General features: G+C 36.8%; 2 protein-coding genes across 2 annotated transcripts; one reads left to right on the top strand and one right to left on the bottom strand.

The window, feature by feature from the left end:
* Window positions 1-3,367: 3,367 nt before the first annotated feature.
* On the bottom strand, window positions 3,368-4,623 carry tifa (TRAF interacting protein with forkhead associated domain). The gene is made up of 2 exons (XM_042512491.1): window positions 4,512-4,623; window positions 3,368-4,419 (listed from the first exon to the last, which is right to left on the bottom strand). Exon 2 carries the CDS (start codon window positions 4,345-4,347, stop codon window positions 3,763-3,765), a length of 585 nt encoding a protein of 194 aa, XP_042368425.1. The 5' UTR covers window positions 4,348-4,419; window positions 4,512-4,623; the 3' UTR covers window positions 3,368-3,762.
* A 5,357-nt stretch (window positions 4,624-9,980) lies between these two features.
* LOC121962292 (RNA-binding protein 4.1-like) lies at window positions 9,981-13,607 on the top strand. Its single transcript, XM_042512529.1, has 4 exons — window positions 9,981-10,066; window positions 11,468-11,886; window positions 11,990-12,633; window positions 13,002-13,607. Exons 2-3 carry the CDS (start codon window positions 11,478-11,480, stop codon window positions 12,613-12,615), a joined length of 1,035 nt encoding a protein of 344 aa, XP_042368463.1. The 5' UTR covers window positions 9,981-10,066; window positions 11,468-11,477; the 3' UTR covers window positions 12,616-12,633; window positions 13,002-13,607.
* The last annotated feature ends 3,773 nt before the right edge of the window (window positions 13,608-17,380 follow it).

The raw sequence follows: 17,380 nt of genomic DNA, 5'->3' as shown, positions 1-17,380 counted from the left end.
TGAGCTAATGTCTCCATTGTCCCATCTTGTTCAAACAATGTTGCTGTGGCTTTTTTTTAATTTTTTTTTATTTAAAAGGTTACACTAATAATACATTAATGTCTGAAAGTGAGGAGTTTGAGATCTCTGCTGTTGATCAAAGATGGCTTATTGTTTATTGCAGGGAGAGAGTTTGACACAGAGTTAACAGTCTCAGAATAAAAGAAGGGTAATTTTCAAAGATATGTGGACAACAAAATTTGCAGTCATGAGATCTCAGAATCAGTATTTTTTATTGATTTTCAGGGGGAAATTTTGACGCCCTACAGTCACTCTGATGTTTAGAGAAATATAGAGAATGGAATAGGAAGTTTGAGATAAAGAAGCAAGTTAAAATAAAGTACAAATATGTGCATTATGCTTTCATTTAGTATTTAAAATAAGAAAACAAATGTATAATGCGCAAAGCATGTAAGAAATTATCCTTTATGCTACATCACATTGTGCAAAACTAGTGTGTAAATATTTAGAAATATGGAAAACATGCATTATAGTATAAAGAACAACACTCTATACATACATAGACAAAAGAATTAGAAATAAATACAGTATAGGATATCATATTAAATATACTTTCAAGAGTGGTGTTGGTTGTTGAGGCAAAAATGGTCTTTTAATTTAAATATGCACTTTATATAAACATTTGATTTGACCTGAAGTCAACACATAAATGTTTGTTTTCCTTGCACTGTGTTTTCAGTTATAAATATGTGACAGGATGTGATCTCACATAGTACACTCGGTGTCTGAGTTTTGTCCTTTCAGCTGAAATAGACCGTTTTTTAAAAATCTCTTAGCACTTCATTAAAATATACAGAAGACAGCTGCTTTTGTATAACGTATTTGTTCACGTCTCCGAATGGAAATATAATCATGAATATAGTTTACTGAACATATTCCCTGCCCTAAAAACATTGTCTTATATATCTGATCTGATAATCTATCTGATAATGCTGTCACATTTGGTGCTCAGTCTCAGTAAAAAATGTGAATGAAACAATGTGTTTCTTGATCAGAGCATGTTAGAAAAATGACTAACAGACTACAGTTGATTAGTGTAAAACACCAAAAATAGTACCCAACCATAGATAGAGTGTTTTCTTAGTAGGAAAAAAACTCAACAAAGCAAAACGACTAAATCAAAATAAGTAAAACTGAAAGAAAATCCTTCCGCATCTTCCAGAGAATGAAAGGTGTCATATTTTATCCTCTGTTCCTCTTTTTTTTTAAAGTTGGGGACATCTTTATTTGAATTCAAATGAGGTCTTCTGGGAAATCATGTGTTCAGAGAGTCATCACTGTTGTGCTGACCGTTGTTCTTTTATAGTGGTTTGCTGAACCCGTCTAACCGCTTCCAGCAACTATCACATTCCAAGCTTTTATGACCTGTTACATTAACACGGTTCCTCTTCTTCAATGAGTAGATAAAGATGTCGCATAGCGTTTGCCTGCCTGTGAAGTCAGCACTAAGATTAGGATTTTATGAACAAATTGGACTTTGCTCTAAGACTATTAAAAAAATAGCACCAGTTCCTAGAACAGACCCAAATGCGATATCTGATACTGACACTCTCACCTCTGCATCTATATTGCTATTTATCTAATCATCAAGTTGATTAGTGGATCGGATAAATATGCCAGCACAGCCTGCTCTGAAATTAGTAGTGGATTATACATTTACTTAAAGGTCCAAAGTGTAGGATTTCGGGGGCCAAGATGAAGAATGTTTCCTTTCGTGTATAATCACCTGAAAATAAGATTAGTCATGTTTTCGTTACTTAAGAATGAGCCGTTTATGTATAGGGAGCAGGTCCTTGTCATAGATGTATTAAGAGAGTCTGGATACAGCCATGGTGGCAGGGCCCTGTTTTTTTTCCTGTGACAGCTGCTCATTGGCTGAAGACAAATTTTGTATTAGTAATAAAGTAAAAGATCTTATTTTTTTAAACCAATGTATTTCCACTAAAATATTTTGAATTGGTGCTGAACATCAGGAGCACAACGAGACAAATTATTAATTTCCTGGAAAAAGACCTTTTTTTAATTTATTTTGAAGGTAGTGTGGCGGACAAGGACATTTTATTTGTTTTAATTTACCTAATTTACTTTATACTTAATTATATTTATTTGAAAGCTATGGTCACTGCTTCCCCGTTAATGTACCAGTGATAGCAATTCTAAATTATATATTATACCACAGGGGCGTATCCAGGATTTGAGGATATTGGGGGCTTAGCCCCAACCTTATTGGGTGGTCCAGGAAGCTCTATTTTGATATTTTTTAATGCACTCTCACACCTTATTTACCCTAAGGTTTTTTTTGTTTTTCAACTTTCCAGCTTAATTGTGAATTGTGTTGATTAAAAAAATGTTATTAGTAAGTAGAATGAGAATACAAATGCTACAATTAAAAATGTATTGACTAGATTTGGAAAACATTTAAATATATTTATGTTAACAAAGTCTATGTAATTCAGTACATTTATTCAAAGTTATTCAGTCATTTATTCAAAAAGTTTGTAGGAAAAGACAGATTTTACATCTGGAGCTATTTTTAGAATTTAGGCTTATTCTTATTTTTGAAACACACACACACACACATCCAGGGCTATTCATAAAACCTTTACAAGGCTTTACAACCATATTGCAACATAACACAGGTGCCAAATGCCTGATAGATACCTCTATTTTAATATTTAATAATGTTCCTTTAATACTTTTGTTAGAGAGCAAAATTTGGAATAGAAAACATTTACTAGGAAGGTTGTAATTTGTTTAGACACTTTTACATACTAAAGCAAAGGAATACTAAACACATCCTCCACCACTGAGTGAAACAGAAAGTGCATGTTTCCATGAATTTGATGCCAAAAACAGAAGAGCTCTTCATTTTTTCTTTGTCTTTGCTCTAACACTGTAACCCGAGCTCAAGCTGACATGGCTACATTCACTGAAGCAAATCTGGACAGACCTGTTTCCAGAATGTTAGGCGCCGAGCCAGTGTGGGAAATGTGTATAAATGATAGCTTTAGCCCTCTGAAGCCAGGGGTTGCATCACTTTTCTTGTGCTGCTTTTTGACACCTGTCACAAGAATTTCAGCCTTTCAACTCTAAACAAATTGGTGCAATTTCTTTCAAAAACACGGGAAAAAGGCAATGAGATACTTGGTAAGAAATGTTACACAAATTGCATGAAATGAGTTGATTTAGAAACTTATTTAAAAACAAAATAAAATAAATTTCAAAAAGCCAGGGAAAGATGTCTAGGGGTAAAAAAAAAAGAAAAAGAAAAACACAAGGAAAAAACTATATTTAGAATTATCATGCCTGATTTTTTCTTTCTTTTTAATTTTTGTTAGTTTTTTTTTTTAACTAATTTTTCTGGTAATTTTCTTGTACTTTTCCCCCAACAAATTTCTCACTAATTCTGGGGTATTTCTTCTGTCATAGCTCAGTGCCTTCTTCCCATGTTTTTGAAAGAAATTCTTTTCAGATTTTAAAGGGTTAAAAGTAGCTAAATAACGTTTAAATCTTCACTTTTCAGATCAAAGCTTTAAACATGGAGTAATAGGGTTCAAAAATAATACAATGATTTCACATTGCAAACAATACAATGATTTCACATTACAAAAGGGATTCTATGCAAGCGCGTTAACGTCTATGTTACATCTACGCAGTCGTGTGTTTTGCATTCAAATGCAAGTCAGAGGGAAAGTAAAAACATCATGAGAAACACATGATGGTCTCGTCGTTCTCAAGGGGGGCACTAACTCTGAGTTCACCTGGACAGCTTGTCCCATAGGAGCCCATTTCCATGACAGGTGCTGGAGGAGGCACACGTGTGCATGTCTCTCTGGACGGAGGTACTGCCAGCACCTCAAAGTCCACTTCAATTTTCCCCATGGCTTCCCCAGGCTCTTGGATGATCAGCATCTCATACTCTCCGAACCGGATCAGGGCCTTGTTGGGGAGATCCATCCTCTCCAGGAAGCCCAGCATGGCACCGTTCACTGACAGCCGTCCCTTCTTGCTCAAGTTCTGGATGCAGAACAGCATGTCCGGGCTCTGGGGGGTGCGGAAAGCGTAGACGCAAAGCTGTTTGCGAGACACCCGCATGTCCACCAGGGAGAAGGTGCAGGACTGGGGGTCACGTCCCAGTCTGAGGGGCTCATCCGCAGGGTGTTTGCTCTTGGTCCCCATAGGAAGCAGCCCGTAAAGGCCCTCATATTGCTGCCGAGGGTGGTAAAACTTGATGTAGAGACAAGTCAGGAGGTCCTCCTCTGTCTCCATTGTCTGGGACACACTCATCGTAAAAACAAAAAAGCTCCCGATGAAATCAATAAGTGGTGTATTGACTTATTGATCTTTGTTGATGAAGGGCTGTTGCAACAAAAGAAAAATAAACCAGTTAGGAATTCGATATGTTTACCAGTCAAGAAAGTACATTTCTGCTTTAGAGATGTGTTTCTTACCTGAATGTTGAAGGGTTTTTTTTTCTCAGAAAAGCCGGATCAAATTCAGCCTTCGGCGAAAACTCAGGAGGAACTAACGGTGCAGCTGCTGTGAGAACAACAGGAAGACTTTCTGCAGTCTGCAAGCTGTTGACTTCCCTCTGGAGTTTCGTCACTCTCATAAGACCCAGTCCATGCTGCTTTCAAGTGCCAGTAGGAAAAATCAACGCTGCAAGCTGTGGATGATGTAATGCAGTGCTAAATAGAAAAGAAAAGTCTGGATTTTCCATTTCATTTTGTCAGCATGAGGCGAGCATCGAAGTTCTGTCCAGCAACTGGGAAAAATGAGTGTGTTAGCCACATTTTTATTGCAATTTTTTATGATTGATTTTTTTCTTTTTCTTTTGATGCAAGAAATTAGTGAAACAATATATTCCATGCTGAGTCATTTGCTCCACTTTAATAATGAAATGGTCTGTCGATTGAGCTGAATATACTGAAAAGACTGTTAGGAATCTTTATTTATCAGAGAAAAGGGGTGGCTGGGTGTGACTTTTTTGTTTTTTTGTTTGTTTGGGTAATTTTACTCTTCCCAAAGTATTTTATTAGACTTTTTATAAGACTTAAAAAACTTTTTGACGTTTGTGAGTGAAAAGTTGAAGATGAAATCTTGGGGTTGAAAAAAGTCTTGGTTTTTCATTCTTGTCGTGTATGCTGCTTAGTAGGTACAAATGTTTCATTTTTGGCTAAATTTGACATTAGATGTAGAGGGCTTTTGATGAAATCTCACTATTTTAAGCTTAGCTTTGGTTATTGTTTTTTTTCTGACAGAAGTGTTCTGCGCACATGATCCAAGGACCATTAGAAATTGTATGTTGGTATGTAGTAGTATATATTGTGGGCAGAATGGTAAATATTGAGATATATGTGTGTATGTTGGTACATATATATAACAAAGCTTTCAAAATGGATTTTTTAATGATAGTTTAATTATTTAACAAAGGGGTAGGATTCAAGAAGTTCATACAACTTCCCACTTTATTTCTCACATGTTAATCAATGCAATTTGCTGATTGGATTCATTATGGGTTTTTTTCTTTCTCTTTTGTTATTAATATGTTTTTAACAACTGTTTTTGTTGTATTTTACATATTCGAAATAAATAACAGTAATATAATTATAATACATTTAAATATATAATGAATTTATATCAATAACAGATGACAACACAAGAAAACTGGTCAATCCAGGGTTAAAGTTAAATCATGTACTTTTCTTATCAAATATGTCATAATAGTTTGCTGTTCTCTAACGTACGATTTAAAGACGAGCTCCTGAATGCAGCACAGCAGCTCAGAAAAATTCCCCAATGATGTAAGTTGAAACTGAAAGGCAGTCACTGCATGGTTTCACGTTTATTATTGACCGGATGAACCAACCTTAGCGGGAAACTGAGCCCTGCTATAAAATCATATGACTGCACAATAACACATGGAGGCTGATTACCAGAAGTTGTTTGCATTTTTAAGCCATGAGAAGTGATGGAATGAGTTCCTAAATACGAGACTGAGTTAATTATTACTATTAAAGGAATGTGCTGGAAGGAGATTTCGGCCCAAACAGGTAAAAACATGCTGTATGGGCTCAATGATAACTTCCCACTGCATACATAGAAGTATGGTAGGAGGACTGAAACTGACAAAATAAAAAAAGAATAAATACATAAATACATGAGTCAATGAGAGGGTTGTTACCAAGGGATTGGTGTGTTCTGTATGGGAATAAAAAGCCAGTATTGTTGTTTGTTCTATAGGTGGCACTGTATAAGAGTTCAGTGGTTTGAGGTTAACCTGATCTGGATCTATATGAAAGATAATTTGGCATAGATAAACAATTATGGGAACCAGTGTGATTAAGATATCTTCTTGGAATGTTAATGGCCTGGCCTCCTATACCAAAAGTTACCTGAAACAAAATAACTCAGATGTGGTGATGCTTCAGGAAATGCACCTCTTGGAAAAGGATACAATTAGAATTCATGACAGATGACAAGACTTTTCACTTATCATCACACTTTCAACCAAAAAAGGCCCAGTGTTAAAGCACAGAAGGAATCCAAAGATAAAGAGAGAAGTTCAATTATACTCTTGGTAAATATGTCAGAGCAAAAAATAATCTTAGGCAATATTTTCACACCTAATGTAGAAGACCCTGATTTCTTTCTCCAATGTCCCTATGATTTTGGGTGGTGATTTTAATCAAGTGCTTGATGTGTTTTTAGACAGATCAGGGAACCATATTCCTAGGCCAGGATGCTATAAAAGCCCTATGTAAAGACACTGGACTGCTCACGATTACACTTTCTGTTCAAATAGGCATGCTGTTCATCCCTGCATAGATTACTTTCTGATCTCTCATTCTCTGATTGAAAGTATTGGAGCCTGTAGTATAGGCATGATTGCTTTGACAGATCACGCCCCTGTTTACTTAGTTTTTTCATTGGGGACACCACAAGAAAGATCTAAAGGCTGGCGGATGAACATCAGCATTGCACAGAAGGAAGCATCCTATCTAAATCTGAAAAATCACATCAACCTATTTTTTGAAACCAATAATGAAACTGCTGAACAGGGATTTGTGTGGGATGAGTTTAAAGCTTACATAAGGGGAATTTTGATACAACAATCAGCATTAATTAAAAAACAAGACCAGCTCAAAGTCTCCAATTATGAAACAGAAATTAAACATCTGAAGAGGTAATACTGGGAAAACCTTTGTGCAACTTGTCTGGCCAGCTTACTAAGGGTTAAATATGAGCTCAGTGCAATCTTTTTTTAAAAAAAAGGCAGAACACTCTCTTTATAGATTAAAACAAAAATGGTACAAATCCTCTTCAGATAGCCTTAGGCGCCACGTGCACTTAATCTGGAGGACCCAAGATCTGAACACCCCAGTAGCTGCCGAAAAGCATTCGATCGGGTTAGTTGGAGCAATTTAAATTTCACTCTTAATGAATTTGGATTTGGAACCTTGTTCCAGGATATTATAAAAATGATATATACACAATCTAAATCTATGGTTACGACTAATGATCTGAGATCACCCACTTTCCCAGTCAGACGTGGAACAAAACAGAGAGCGCTTTCACCTCTTTTCTTCATTATTGAACGAGAACCTCTTGCAGAAGCTATAAGACTAAGTGGAGCAATAAGAGGTATCACATCAGGCGGTCAGGAAAATACATGTTAATTTTTGCAGATGGCATTTTGATCTTGCTGTCAGACCCAGAGAGGTCAGTCCCTCCGATGCAGGATCTGATTAATTCATTCTCAGGCATATCCAGGTACAAAATAAACTGGACTAAAGGTGAGGTGATGCCTTTATCCAAGTCCTGCTATAGAAGTCATTTTCAAAACTGGAAATCTCGGTGAGTCCCAAAAAAACTTAAATATTTGGGTATCCTTCTGAACCCTGGACTTGAAAACATTATATCTGATAACTTTGATCCAGCCTTGACTAAGATACAAGTCCTTCTAAAGGGATGGGATAAATTACAGATTTCATTATGGGGGAGAGAATAAATAATAAAAATGGTTAACGCTCCTAAACTCAAGCATGTTGCCACTGAATGTTCCAGCAACTATATTTAAAACTATAGAAAAAATGATAACTCAATTCATTTGGGCTGGAAAAAGGCAAGGATGAAACTTAAAAGACTCCAGGCCAAAACAGAGTTTGGACGACTGCGCTTGCCTATCATGATACTATACCAGGAGGCCTTCACGGGCGCCCAGATAGTATCTCTCCTCTCCAACAGAGAAAACAGGCAGAAACTTACAACCTCCATAACAAAGATTTCTGGAGATTTCTCCAGTTAAGAGACTGTCTTTCTAAAGCGGGATTAGTAGTTACAAAGCCACTTATCCAATCCCCTATATACTCTACATTTATACTGCTTAACAATCTTCCACATTTGGCAGGCCAAATCTACTTATTTAATGGAGAACTTTAACTGTACTAAAAGAGGTCTAAAAACTGTGTGGGAAAGAGACTTACAGGTAACTTACTGTATCAAGTAGATGAATGGACCACGCTTCTGAGAGAGACGCTGCAACCTATGAGAGATGCCAGATCTAAACTTGTCCAAATCAAAATACTCAGTAGACTCTACTGGACATCTGTTAAGTTGTATAGAGCAGGGACGTGCCTCTCAAATCTGCATTGCCGATGTAAACTGGAACTTTTAAAAAAAATTTAGATCATTATCATTGTTATTATTATTATTATTGCTATCATGATTTTTAGAATTGAATTGCTGATATTATCAGTATTACTTCTATTTTTGTAATTATATATATGTGTGTGTGTGTATATTGTCTTTTTAATTACGTACTGTCTATTGCTTGGATTGAGTTAATATTTCCACCTATGCAGCAGTTTTATGTCACAGTCCATATATTTTTTCATTCTTCAGTGCAAGTGAGTGATTTATCTAAAATTTTGAATGTTGCTGCTTCTTCTGTCTGAAGTACTCAATATGAATTAAAATTGAAAAAAAAAGAATAAATACACGTGTCAATGAATTAATGAAAATGCCAAAAATGCCGATATTTATTTAATTTACCACTTTATTTTCCCATTAAACTTTCCATCCAGAAATAAAATAAAATATTTTTATTTATTTAGGCAAAAAACAAAGAAGCTAGCCCTTTGTTGACATTGTCCTAAAACCCAAATAACAATGGAATTGGATAGCTAAGGTATGACCCGCCCTACTCTCCCTCTGATTGGCTAATACTCGTTGCCTTTGTTGTGTTGATGTGGTGTCAATCTAATCTAATGGAATTAAATGTAATCTAATTTCCTTTTTTGAAAAAATCATAAAAAAAAATACATCCTATTAAAATAACAACAATAATAATAATAACAGAAAAGAAAATAAATCCCATCTTACATCAAGAGATAAAGAGAACAAAAAAGAAGAGAGCAAAACAATCAACAGGAAGAGGAGGCTGCCTGTCCTGGCAATAGCCTATGTTTATTTCGGTAATATAATCCCCATTCCCATAAAAATATGACTTAATTCTCATAAAATTACTATTTTTTTCTTGTAATATACTTACTCTCATAATATTACGACTTTAATCTCATATAAATATGGCGAGTTTTTTCTTGTGATATTACAACTTTATAGACGTAATATTATGAATTCATTTCCATAATATTACGACTTTTTTCTTGTTAAACTAGGACTTTATTCTCGTAATGCTACAACTTTTTCTCATAATATTGGGACTTCATTCTAAAAAAGATAAATAAATCCTCAATGTGGCCTTACAACTCCGTCGTAGACGTCACATTTAAGTAAAATTAAAAAAAAAAAAAAAATCCTAAAAAATACGCAAATCCGCCTGGCCAGTTGGAGGCGCTGTGGTTCAGCAGGAAAAACTGTGGCGGAGGAAGAAGCAGGAAAAAACCGGAGCGGAAGTCTCTCGGCGTAGGGAAAGCTGCTCTGCTATTAGGAAAGCTCTGGAAAAGGGCTCTAATTTTTTTGTAGAGGCCAGCAGGCAAAAAAGGTAACAAAACATACACACATTAATCTTTTTTTATGTTGCATTTTACAGCATTTATTTAATTCCTAAAATGTCTTCTAACATTTTATGAAATATTTGCCTGCTCGCTGCTTTACGTTAATATGGAGAGCGGTGCTTTGTGTAATAGCTGTTAGCTCCGGTTAGCTCGCCCGGAGCTAACAGCTAGCACAAATTTGCTAAACTGACACCAGAAATTGCGCTTAGACAATCCACACTGTATTACTGGAGCAATAACACTCGTGTTTACGTTTTAGTATTTAAAAAAATTCGATAAATTGTGTTTTCACAATGAAATTAAGGCTCGTTTGGTTATTGTATAAAATTGACGTCCGCCATTTTGCAAAAAAACGTCATTTTTCATTCTAAACTTCGACTGTCGCGTGAGAGAAAACGATTGACACATAACGTTACTTCATGATAGTAAAACACAGATTATTTAAACGCAATAATATGTTTGTTTTCATTCCTACGTATTCTTTTTTTATCTGCAATTTACTCTTAAACGGATTTAAAATAGACCAAATGTGAACTACCAGTTAAATTACAACAAATGTTCTTATTTGTCAGACAAGGGGGTGGCTCGGTGTGACTTTATATTTACCCTCCCTTAAGCTACGAAAATCAAAAAATAGATTTTTTATCTTCAGTGTGTTTTAAAAGTATCTTTTGAGATTTGAAAGTTAAATTTTGGTGGCAAAATCATCGAGTCTTTGTTTTTATCTCTTGTGTATACCCTTTGGATCACGCAAGTTGTGTATTTTTGGCTCTTTTTATTTAAAAAGCGCTGTAGTGTAAATCGCGATTTTAATCCTTTAAACCTGTGCAGGTTGCCTCATTTTTTTCCAAAAATGTGGGGAGAATGTGACAAGCAGCCTAACAAGAAATGACCCAAACATCAGCAAACATTTGTTGTAAAAAGTTACAAGAAAAATTACCTAAACAATGCCAAAGAAATGAAAAGCTAAATAAATAAATCAAAGATAAGAAAAGTAAAATAAATAAATCAAAAGTATTAAATGAGATGTAGAATAAAGTGTTTCTAATAAAATCTTATAGTAAGCTCAGATTTGGTTCTGGCAAAAGTCTTCATAGCACACGTTGTGTCTTAAGGACCATCCGCAATTTAAAAATCCAACGCTTGTACCTAGCTATGATAAATTATGTAATTGTAGTATTTTTTTATTTATTTATTTTTGTTAAAGAGAACATTCAGCAGGTGAAGCATGCCAAAAAAGCAAAAAAACATTGCTGGAAAAATGTCAAAATTTATAACAAATCATCAGTACCTCAGTGCTTCTTTTTTTTTTTAACAGGCCTTCATCTTTCTGCCCCCCCACCCCCGACTCACGTATTTCCTTTTTTTCTTCATTTGCTCTGAAACAGATTCTAAACCATGGTGAAAATTTTTGTGGGAAACCTGCCCCGAGAGGCAGACCAGGAAGAAATCAAGGCCCTCTTCACTCAGTACGGCACAGTCACAGAATGCGCCATCATCAAGAACTACGCTTTTGTCCACATGGATGACCGCAAGGCCGCCACCAAAGCCATTAAGAGTCTGCACCTCTACAAACTTCACGGCACACCGATCAATGTGGAGTCCAGCCACGGGAAGAACCAAGGCTCTGTCAAACTGCACGTAGCCAACGTCGAGAAGGGAGCTGATGACGAGCTCCGCGCTCTCTTCGAAGAGTACGGCACAGTCACAGAGTGCGCTGTTGTCAAGAATTTCGCCTTTGTACACATGTCCAACTCTGACGAGGCCATGGATGCCATCAAGGGACTGGACAATTCTGAATTTCAAGGTAAGAAAGGGCTTATATGTGCAAGTGAAGCTGTAGTTGTGGTGTGTTTCGACTGAATTTTAATTGTTCAATATGTTTTTTTCGTTGTGTTTTTTGTATCAAGGCAAACGCATCCATGTCCAGATTTCTAAGAGCCGGCCGAGACATGATGAACGCGATGACTATCTCCCTCCTCCGCCAGACAGGGGTGGCTACTGGCCCCCTCGCTATCCAGGAGAGAGGCACGAGCCTCCTCCGCCCGGCTACATGAGAGGCCGCCTCAGTCACATACCCCCAGGTTACCCCGCCCCTCCTCTGCCACCGCCGCCCCCTAGACGAGCAGTTTATCCCGAACGTCCCTATGAGGGTGAAAGGGACAGGTACAGCGTGGTAGATTACTATGAGAAGTACAGAGCCCGTCCGTATGGCATCCCCTCCTACGAGGACCAACGTCCCGGCGCCCCTCCTCCCCCTCCTCCTCCCGTCGCCCGAGACCGTCTTATGACCTCGCCTATTGACCCGTATGAGCGTCGTCCCCTCCCACCTCCTCCGTCCTCATACTACGCCCGAGATCGCAGTCCTCTCAGGAGAGCACCAAGCGCGCCAGTGCCCCCCGCCAGTAATGGCTACTCCTACGAGCGCTCACGACTCTCTCCGGTTTCCCGGGTCCCTGCATACGGAGTTCCACGCGCCAGGGACCCCTACTCCGAACGGCTGCCTCCGCCACCGCCTGCACGCTACGCTTATTAAGCACCCTGACATGTGAAGGTGAGAATAGGTCTGAGGTAGACTGGTGTTCTTCTCTTTTCTAAAAGTGCCAACCGTCCCTGTAAAGGCAGAGGCAGCTCATGACTTAACCTGCACGCCACTGATGTGGAAAAAAAGTAGCCTGTAGGAGCATGCGTACGAAGTTTCAGCAAGTGTAAAATCGTTGGTGGCGCACGTCTGTGCCCTCACATGGATTCTAGCTAATTTTAGTGAAAACTTTGATAATAATCCAACGAAGGCAGACTGCTGAGTCTGGGATCTCTGGCTGAAGAGCGGGACTCGACAGGCCCAAATGTCATGAGATGGAACAACGAGCTTTGGATCAACAGTTGCAGACAGTTCATGTGTGTCATTTGCTCTTTTTTCAGGATCGTCGTCCAACTGCGTCGCCGCTCGCCGCCTCCTGATGCACGTGACACTATCCTCCCCCCCTGTCTGCGGCTGAGCGCGTTACGTTCCCCTGCGACGCTCACAGGAGGAACCGAATTCCCGACGTCAACGTCTGATTTTGTTTTTATTATTTTGGGGGAGTTTTTACTCGTTTTTTCCCCCCTCCCATGACTGTTTTAGTTTGTCATTGTGCTGTAGTACTTTTTTTAAGCTTGACGTCTGAAATATGCGTGTTTTTTTTTTATTTGTACTTTTTACGTTTGGAAAAATTAGTGTTCTGGTGTTGTGTGTACAGTAGACAGCTGAATAATCTCAGCAGCAGTTTCTAAGCGATACTTGTGACTGTAGATTTAAATCAACTGAATCATGTTTGGTATCAAATCTAACCTGCACGTTGGTTCCCTCATGTTACGCTTTCCCACCGAAAACCAAACCTCCATGTGACGTTGCTGTGAAAACTAAAACTTGTAAGACGTAGGTTACGAATGAAGAAAGTAACTGTTAATAGGACAGTTACCGCAAACCGCTCAAATGTACCTGTATGTTACCGACCTTGTTTTAAATAAACGGATTTGTGCAGTTAATGTTGTTCACAGATGTGCCCCAAACCATGCCCAGCGCTAAAAAACACCATCACTGTAACCGCTTGAATGAATTCGAAAACTCTGCTAGGACCTTTCGCAAAAAATAATCCTTCATTTAATGACCATTCGTTCATTAATGACATCACGGATAACAAACTTGTTAAAATCGTCACGCTGATTAAAGAAATATGTCTGGAATGCTAAAGCTTTGCTCATTCATCAGCGTACCCTTTTAGCTCCAAAATTGAAACTTGTCGAGGGTAAAGATTGAGTGAAGAAGGTCGAAACGCGCCTCAGCCGTACTCCACCAGGTGAGCTTTCGGAGCTGAGGCTAGTTTACCTTGAATCTGGGGGCAGATGACGACAGAGGCAGCTGAAGACCTTCAGAGTCGACAGGTAAGTGAAGGGCTTTAAGGACACTCATGCAGAAACATGCACACATTTCATTTTTCCAGCTAAATATCACTAGTTTACTGTCGAGGTTTGTAACATTGATAATGAATCATTTTACTGTTTCAGAGTGTTAGATATGTGTTTTAACTCGTCACCTGTACACACATGTATCCATTCAACTGTAAGCCTGCTTTAACTGGCAGTGTTAGCTTAAAAACAGCTGTCAGCTTTAGGGATGCACGATAATATCGATAAATCATCGGTATCTGCAGGTAATGCAGGGTTCCCACGGATCCTTAAAAAAATCTTAATTCATCTAAAAATAAGTCCTTAATTGAAATTGAAATGTCGTAAATCAGTCTTTCAAAAGTCTCAAACATGCTATGAGATAGGAAGTAGGACATTGTGAATTTATTTTTATTTTTTCAGACACGGTAGTGGAAAATGGCAAAATAACTGGCGAAATCTTTTTATAAATAATTTTGGATCGCTTTAAGCATTTAGGGCATGCAGATTAGGGGATATATATATATATATACACTTTTTTCCAATATTACATTTAAATATTACTTTTTATTGTGACATGTTACAATAAAAAATGTGGGTAAAATTGTCCCTAACCCCGAGTAATTTACGTCAGTTCATGTGTTTTTCCTGCAATTTCCGTTGCTGTAGTACTAGTCTTAAAGTAAATTCGAAGTGGCATTAAAAATGTCTTAAAAATGATAAATTTAACTTGCCTTTAAGCTGCAGAAACCCTGTATTGGCTTTAAAATGAAATATCAGAATTTGCCAAAGTGCTGATTTCCGGCGATATCACAAGCTGATATTTTGTAAAATTATTGACAAAGTGAACATGTACAAAACAGCCCTAAAAGTATTTTTCGTATTTTGCATAAAAAAAAATGAAAGTTGACGTTGAAAAACATTGTCTTTCTTGATTCCATCTACTGGTGGGTCATCACAGTAAGAGTATACATAATATTTTAATTTCACTAAAGAAGAAACTCCATCACTAGAATTAGGTAAGAAAAAAGTTGATATATCTATTGGTTAGCATATCAGATATCAGCCAAAAAATAGAAATAAAAAATCGTGCATCCCTAATAAGCTACTTCAAAACTGACAGTCGTCACTTCCAGGAAATTGGATATGGATTATGGTATACGGTTGGCCTTTTTTAAAAATCTGAAATTAAGAGAAACATTCAAGACATCTAGTTTTCTCTAAGTTGGGCACATTTGAATGGATAAGTTACATAGAGGCAGACATACATTTTTAAACTCTTGTAAAACTTAAATACTGTTAATGAAATTGCCACATAAACTGATTTCACACAACTTTGATGGACATAAGAAATTTACAGTACTGTGCATTGTATCGTTTTACAATCTGACCTACATGAATAAAACATTTACAACACTTAAAACGGCGTCCTGTTAACTAATTTACTGCCATTACAGATCTATAGGTGTTTTCCAAAAAACATCTGAAGTACTCTGAAGGAGTACTTGACCTGATTAGTGACTGTTTGTGTATCAGTTATTTTATGTGTTAGTTGAGTTTTTGAAGAAAAACCCATTGCCCTCAAATTATAAGAATGCTTGCCTTTTTGGATTTTTCATCAAGGTACCACGTGGTGAGAGATTGATGCACAAATGGTCATTTTGGGAATAAAGTATTCCTTTACTGCATTGCACTTCTCAGAAAACTGTTCTCAAGTATTAGAGGCAAGGCAGCTTTATTTTTATAGCACATTTAATACAACAGGGCAATTAAAAGTGCTTTACGCTGTAGTATAATAACGTATATGTATTTACAACAGTGGTAAAATATCAAGGGTTAGAGTAATTACTATTTAAAAATGTAAAAATAAAAATAGCAAAAGTGCAGACAAGAGATACAAAGACGAAAAGATTACTTTAAATGATTTAAAATCAAGTTTAAAATGTTTGAAGTCATGAGCGGGTGGAGTAGGCAGTGTAAAAATGTTTTTAGCTTTGACTTTAAAGTGGTCGGTGTTTGGACGTGTCTCATCTGGGAGGTTATTCCAGGTCTGCTGCATGATAACAAAAAAATTGCTAGGTATTGGCCAGCACAAAACTCAGCACAACCATACAATTGCAAATTTGGCTTGACATCGATATCTTTATAACAAAACTTTTGGACAGAGCAATGGCAAGGAAATTTCACAAGTAGCAGTTCATCACATCCTCAAGTTTCTATGAAGAAGCATCACGTGCTCGGAGCTGCAATTCCAGGTGTTTGTGGCGTCTATCTGGCGGCAGCATGCACGACATTTGGCTCCAGCTCTCACTGATGGGGGACTGCGAGTTCTTGTGTTTGGGTGGAAACGGAGCACTGAGTAGTTCAGGTCATCTGAGTCCACATTTTGGTTTTGTTGATTGTGTTCTTCATTTTGAGCTACATATAAAATGAGATTAACATGATGTTACTGTGCTGTTAATTACGTTTTGGTGAAAAGGATGTTTGGGGTTATTCCGCTGCATTGGCATAAATTTAAAGAGGATAAGTGAATATGAGTTTAAGTTTTTCAATGTATTGTTGTTGATGCATTCTCTTAAATAGTACTGTTAACCCTTTGAAACCTAAATCGACATCTTTTTTTTTGTTCAGACACCTTTCATGAGCATTAAACATTTTTTGAATTGTTTGCACATTGGTTGGATTTCTGTCAGGTTTTTTTTTTTTTTTAAAGGCATCAGCAGCTTGCCATTAAGTGTTTATGTTACCTGAAAATTAGCCAAAATTAAGAGAGAGAGGATTTATAATTATTAACAATATACATTTGAAATTCTAAAAAAACCAAACATTTATTTTTATAATTGCTTTTAATGTTATTTTTGATTTAGGCCTAACTTTATATAAGCTTTTTACTAATTTTTGGGTCATTCTGAAGCCTTTCACCAGCACTGAAACCTCTGAAGCCTGAGGAAATTGGTTTAATTTCTGTTAGAAACACTGGAAAAAAAGATAATGAGCAACTTGGCAAGGATTGTCCCGCAAACTGCAAAAAATAAAATAAAATAAGTCAAAGTCAAAAACTAACTGGAGAATTATTAGATATGATCAAAAAGAGATGGAAAATGTCTAGAAAATCATAATTCTCTTAAATGTTTAAAATTATGTTTCAGAATGAAATAAAATAAACTTAAAACAACATATATATATANACACTGGAAAAAAAGATAATGAGCAACTTGGCAAGGATTGTCCCGCAAACTGCAAAAAATAAAATAAAATAAGTCAAAGTCAAAAACTAACTGGAGAATTATTAGATATGATCAAAAAGAGATGGAAAATGTCTAGAAAATCATAATTCTCTTAAATGTTTAAAATTATGTTTCAGAATGAAATAA

This window comes from Plectropomus leopardus, chromosome 23, assembly GCF_008729295.1.
Source record: "Plectropomus leopardus isolate mb chromosome 23, YSFRI_Pleo_2.0, whole genome shotgun sequence".
NCBI classification, from domain to species: Eukaryota; Metazoa; Chordata; class Actinopteri; order Perciformes; family Serranidae; genus Plectropomus; species Plectropomus leopardus.
The sequence above is the reverse complement of the archived record's forward strand: the minus strand, read 5'-3'. Positions and strand labels throughout refer to the sequence as shown.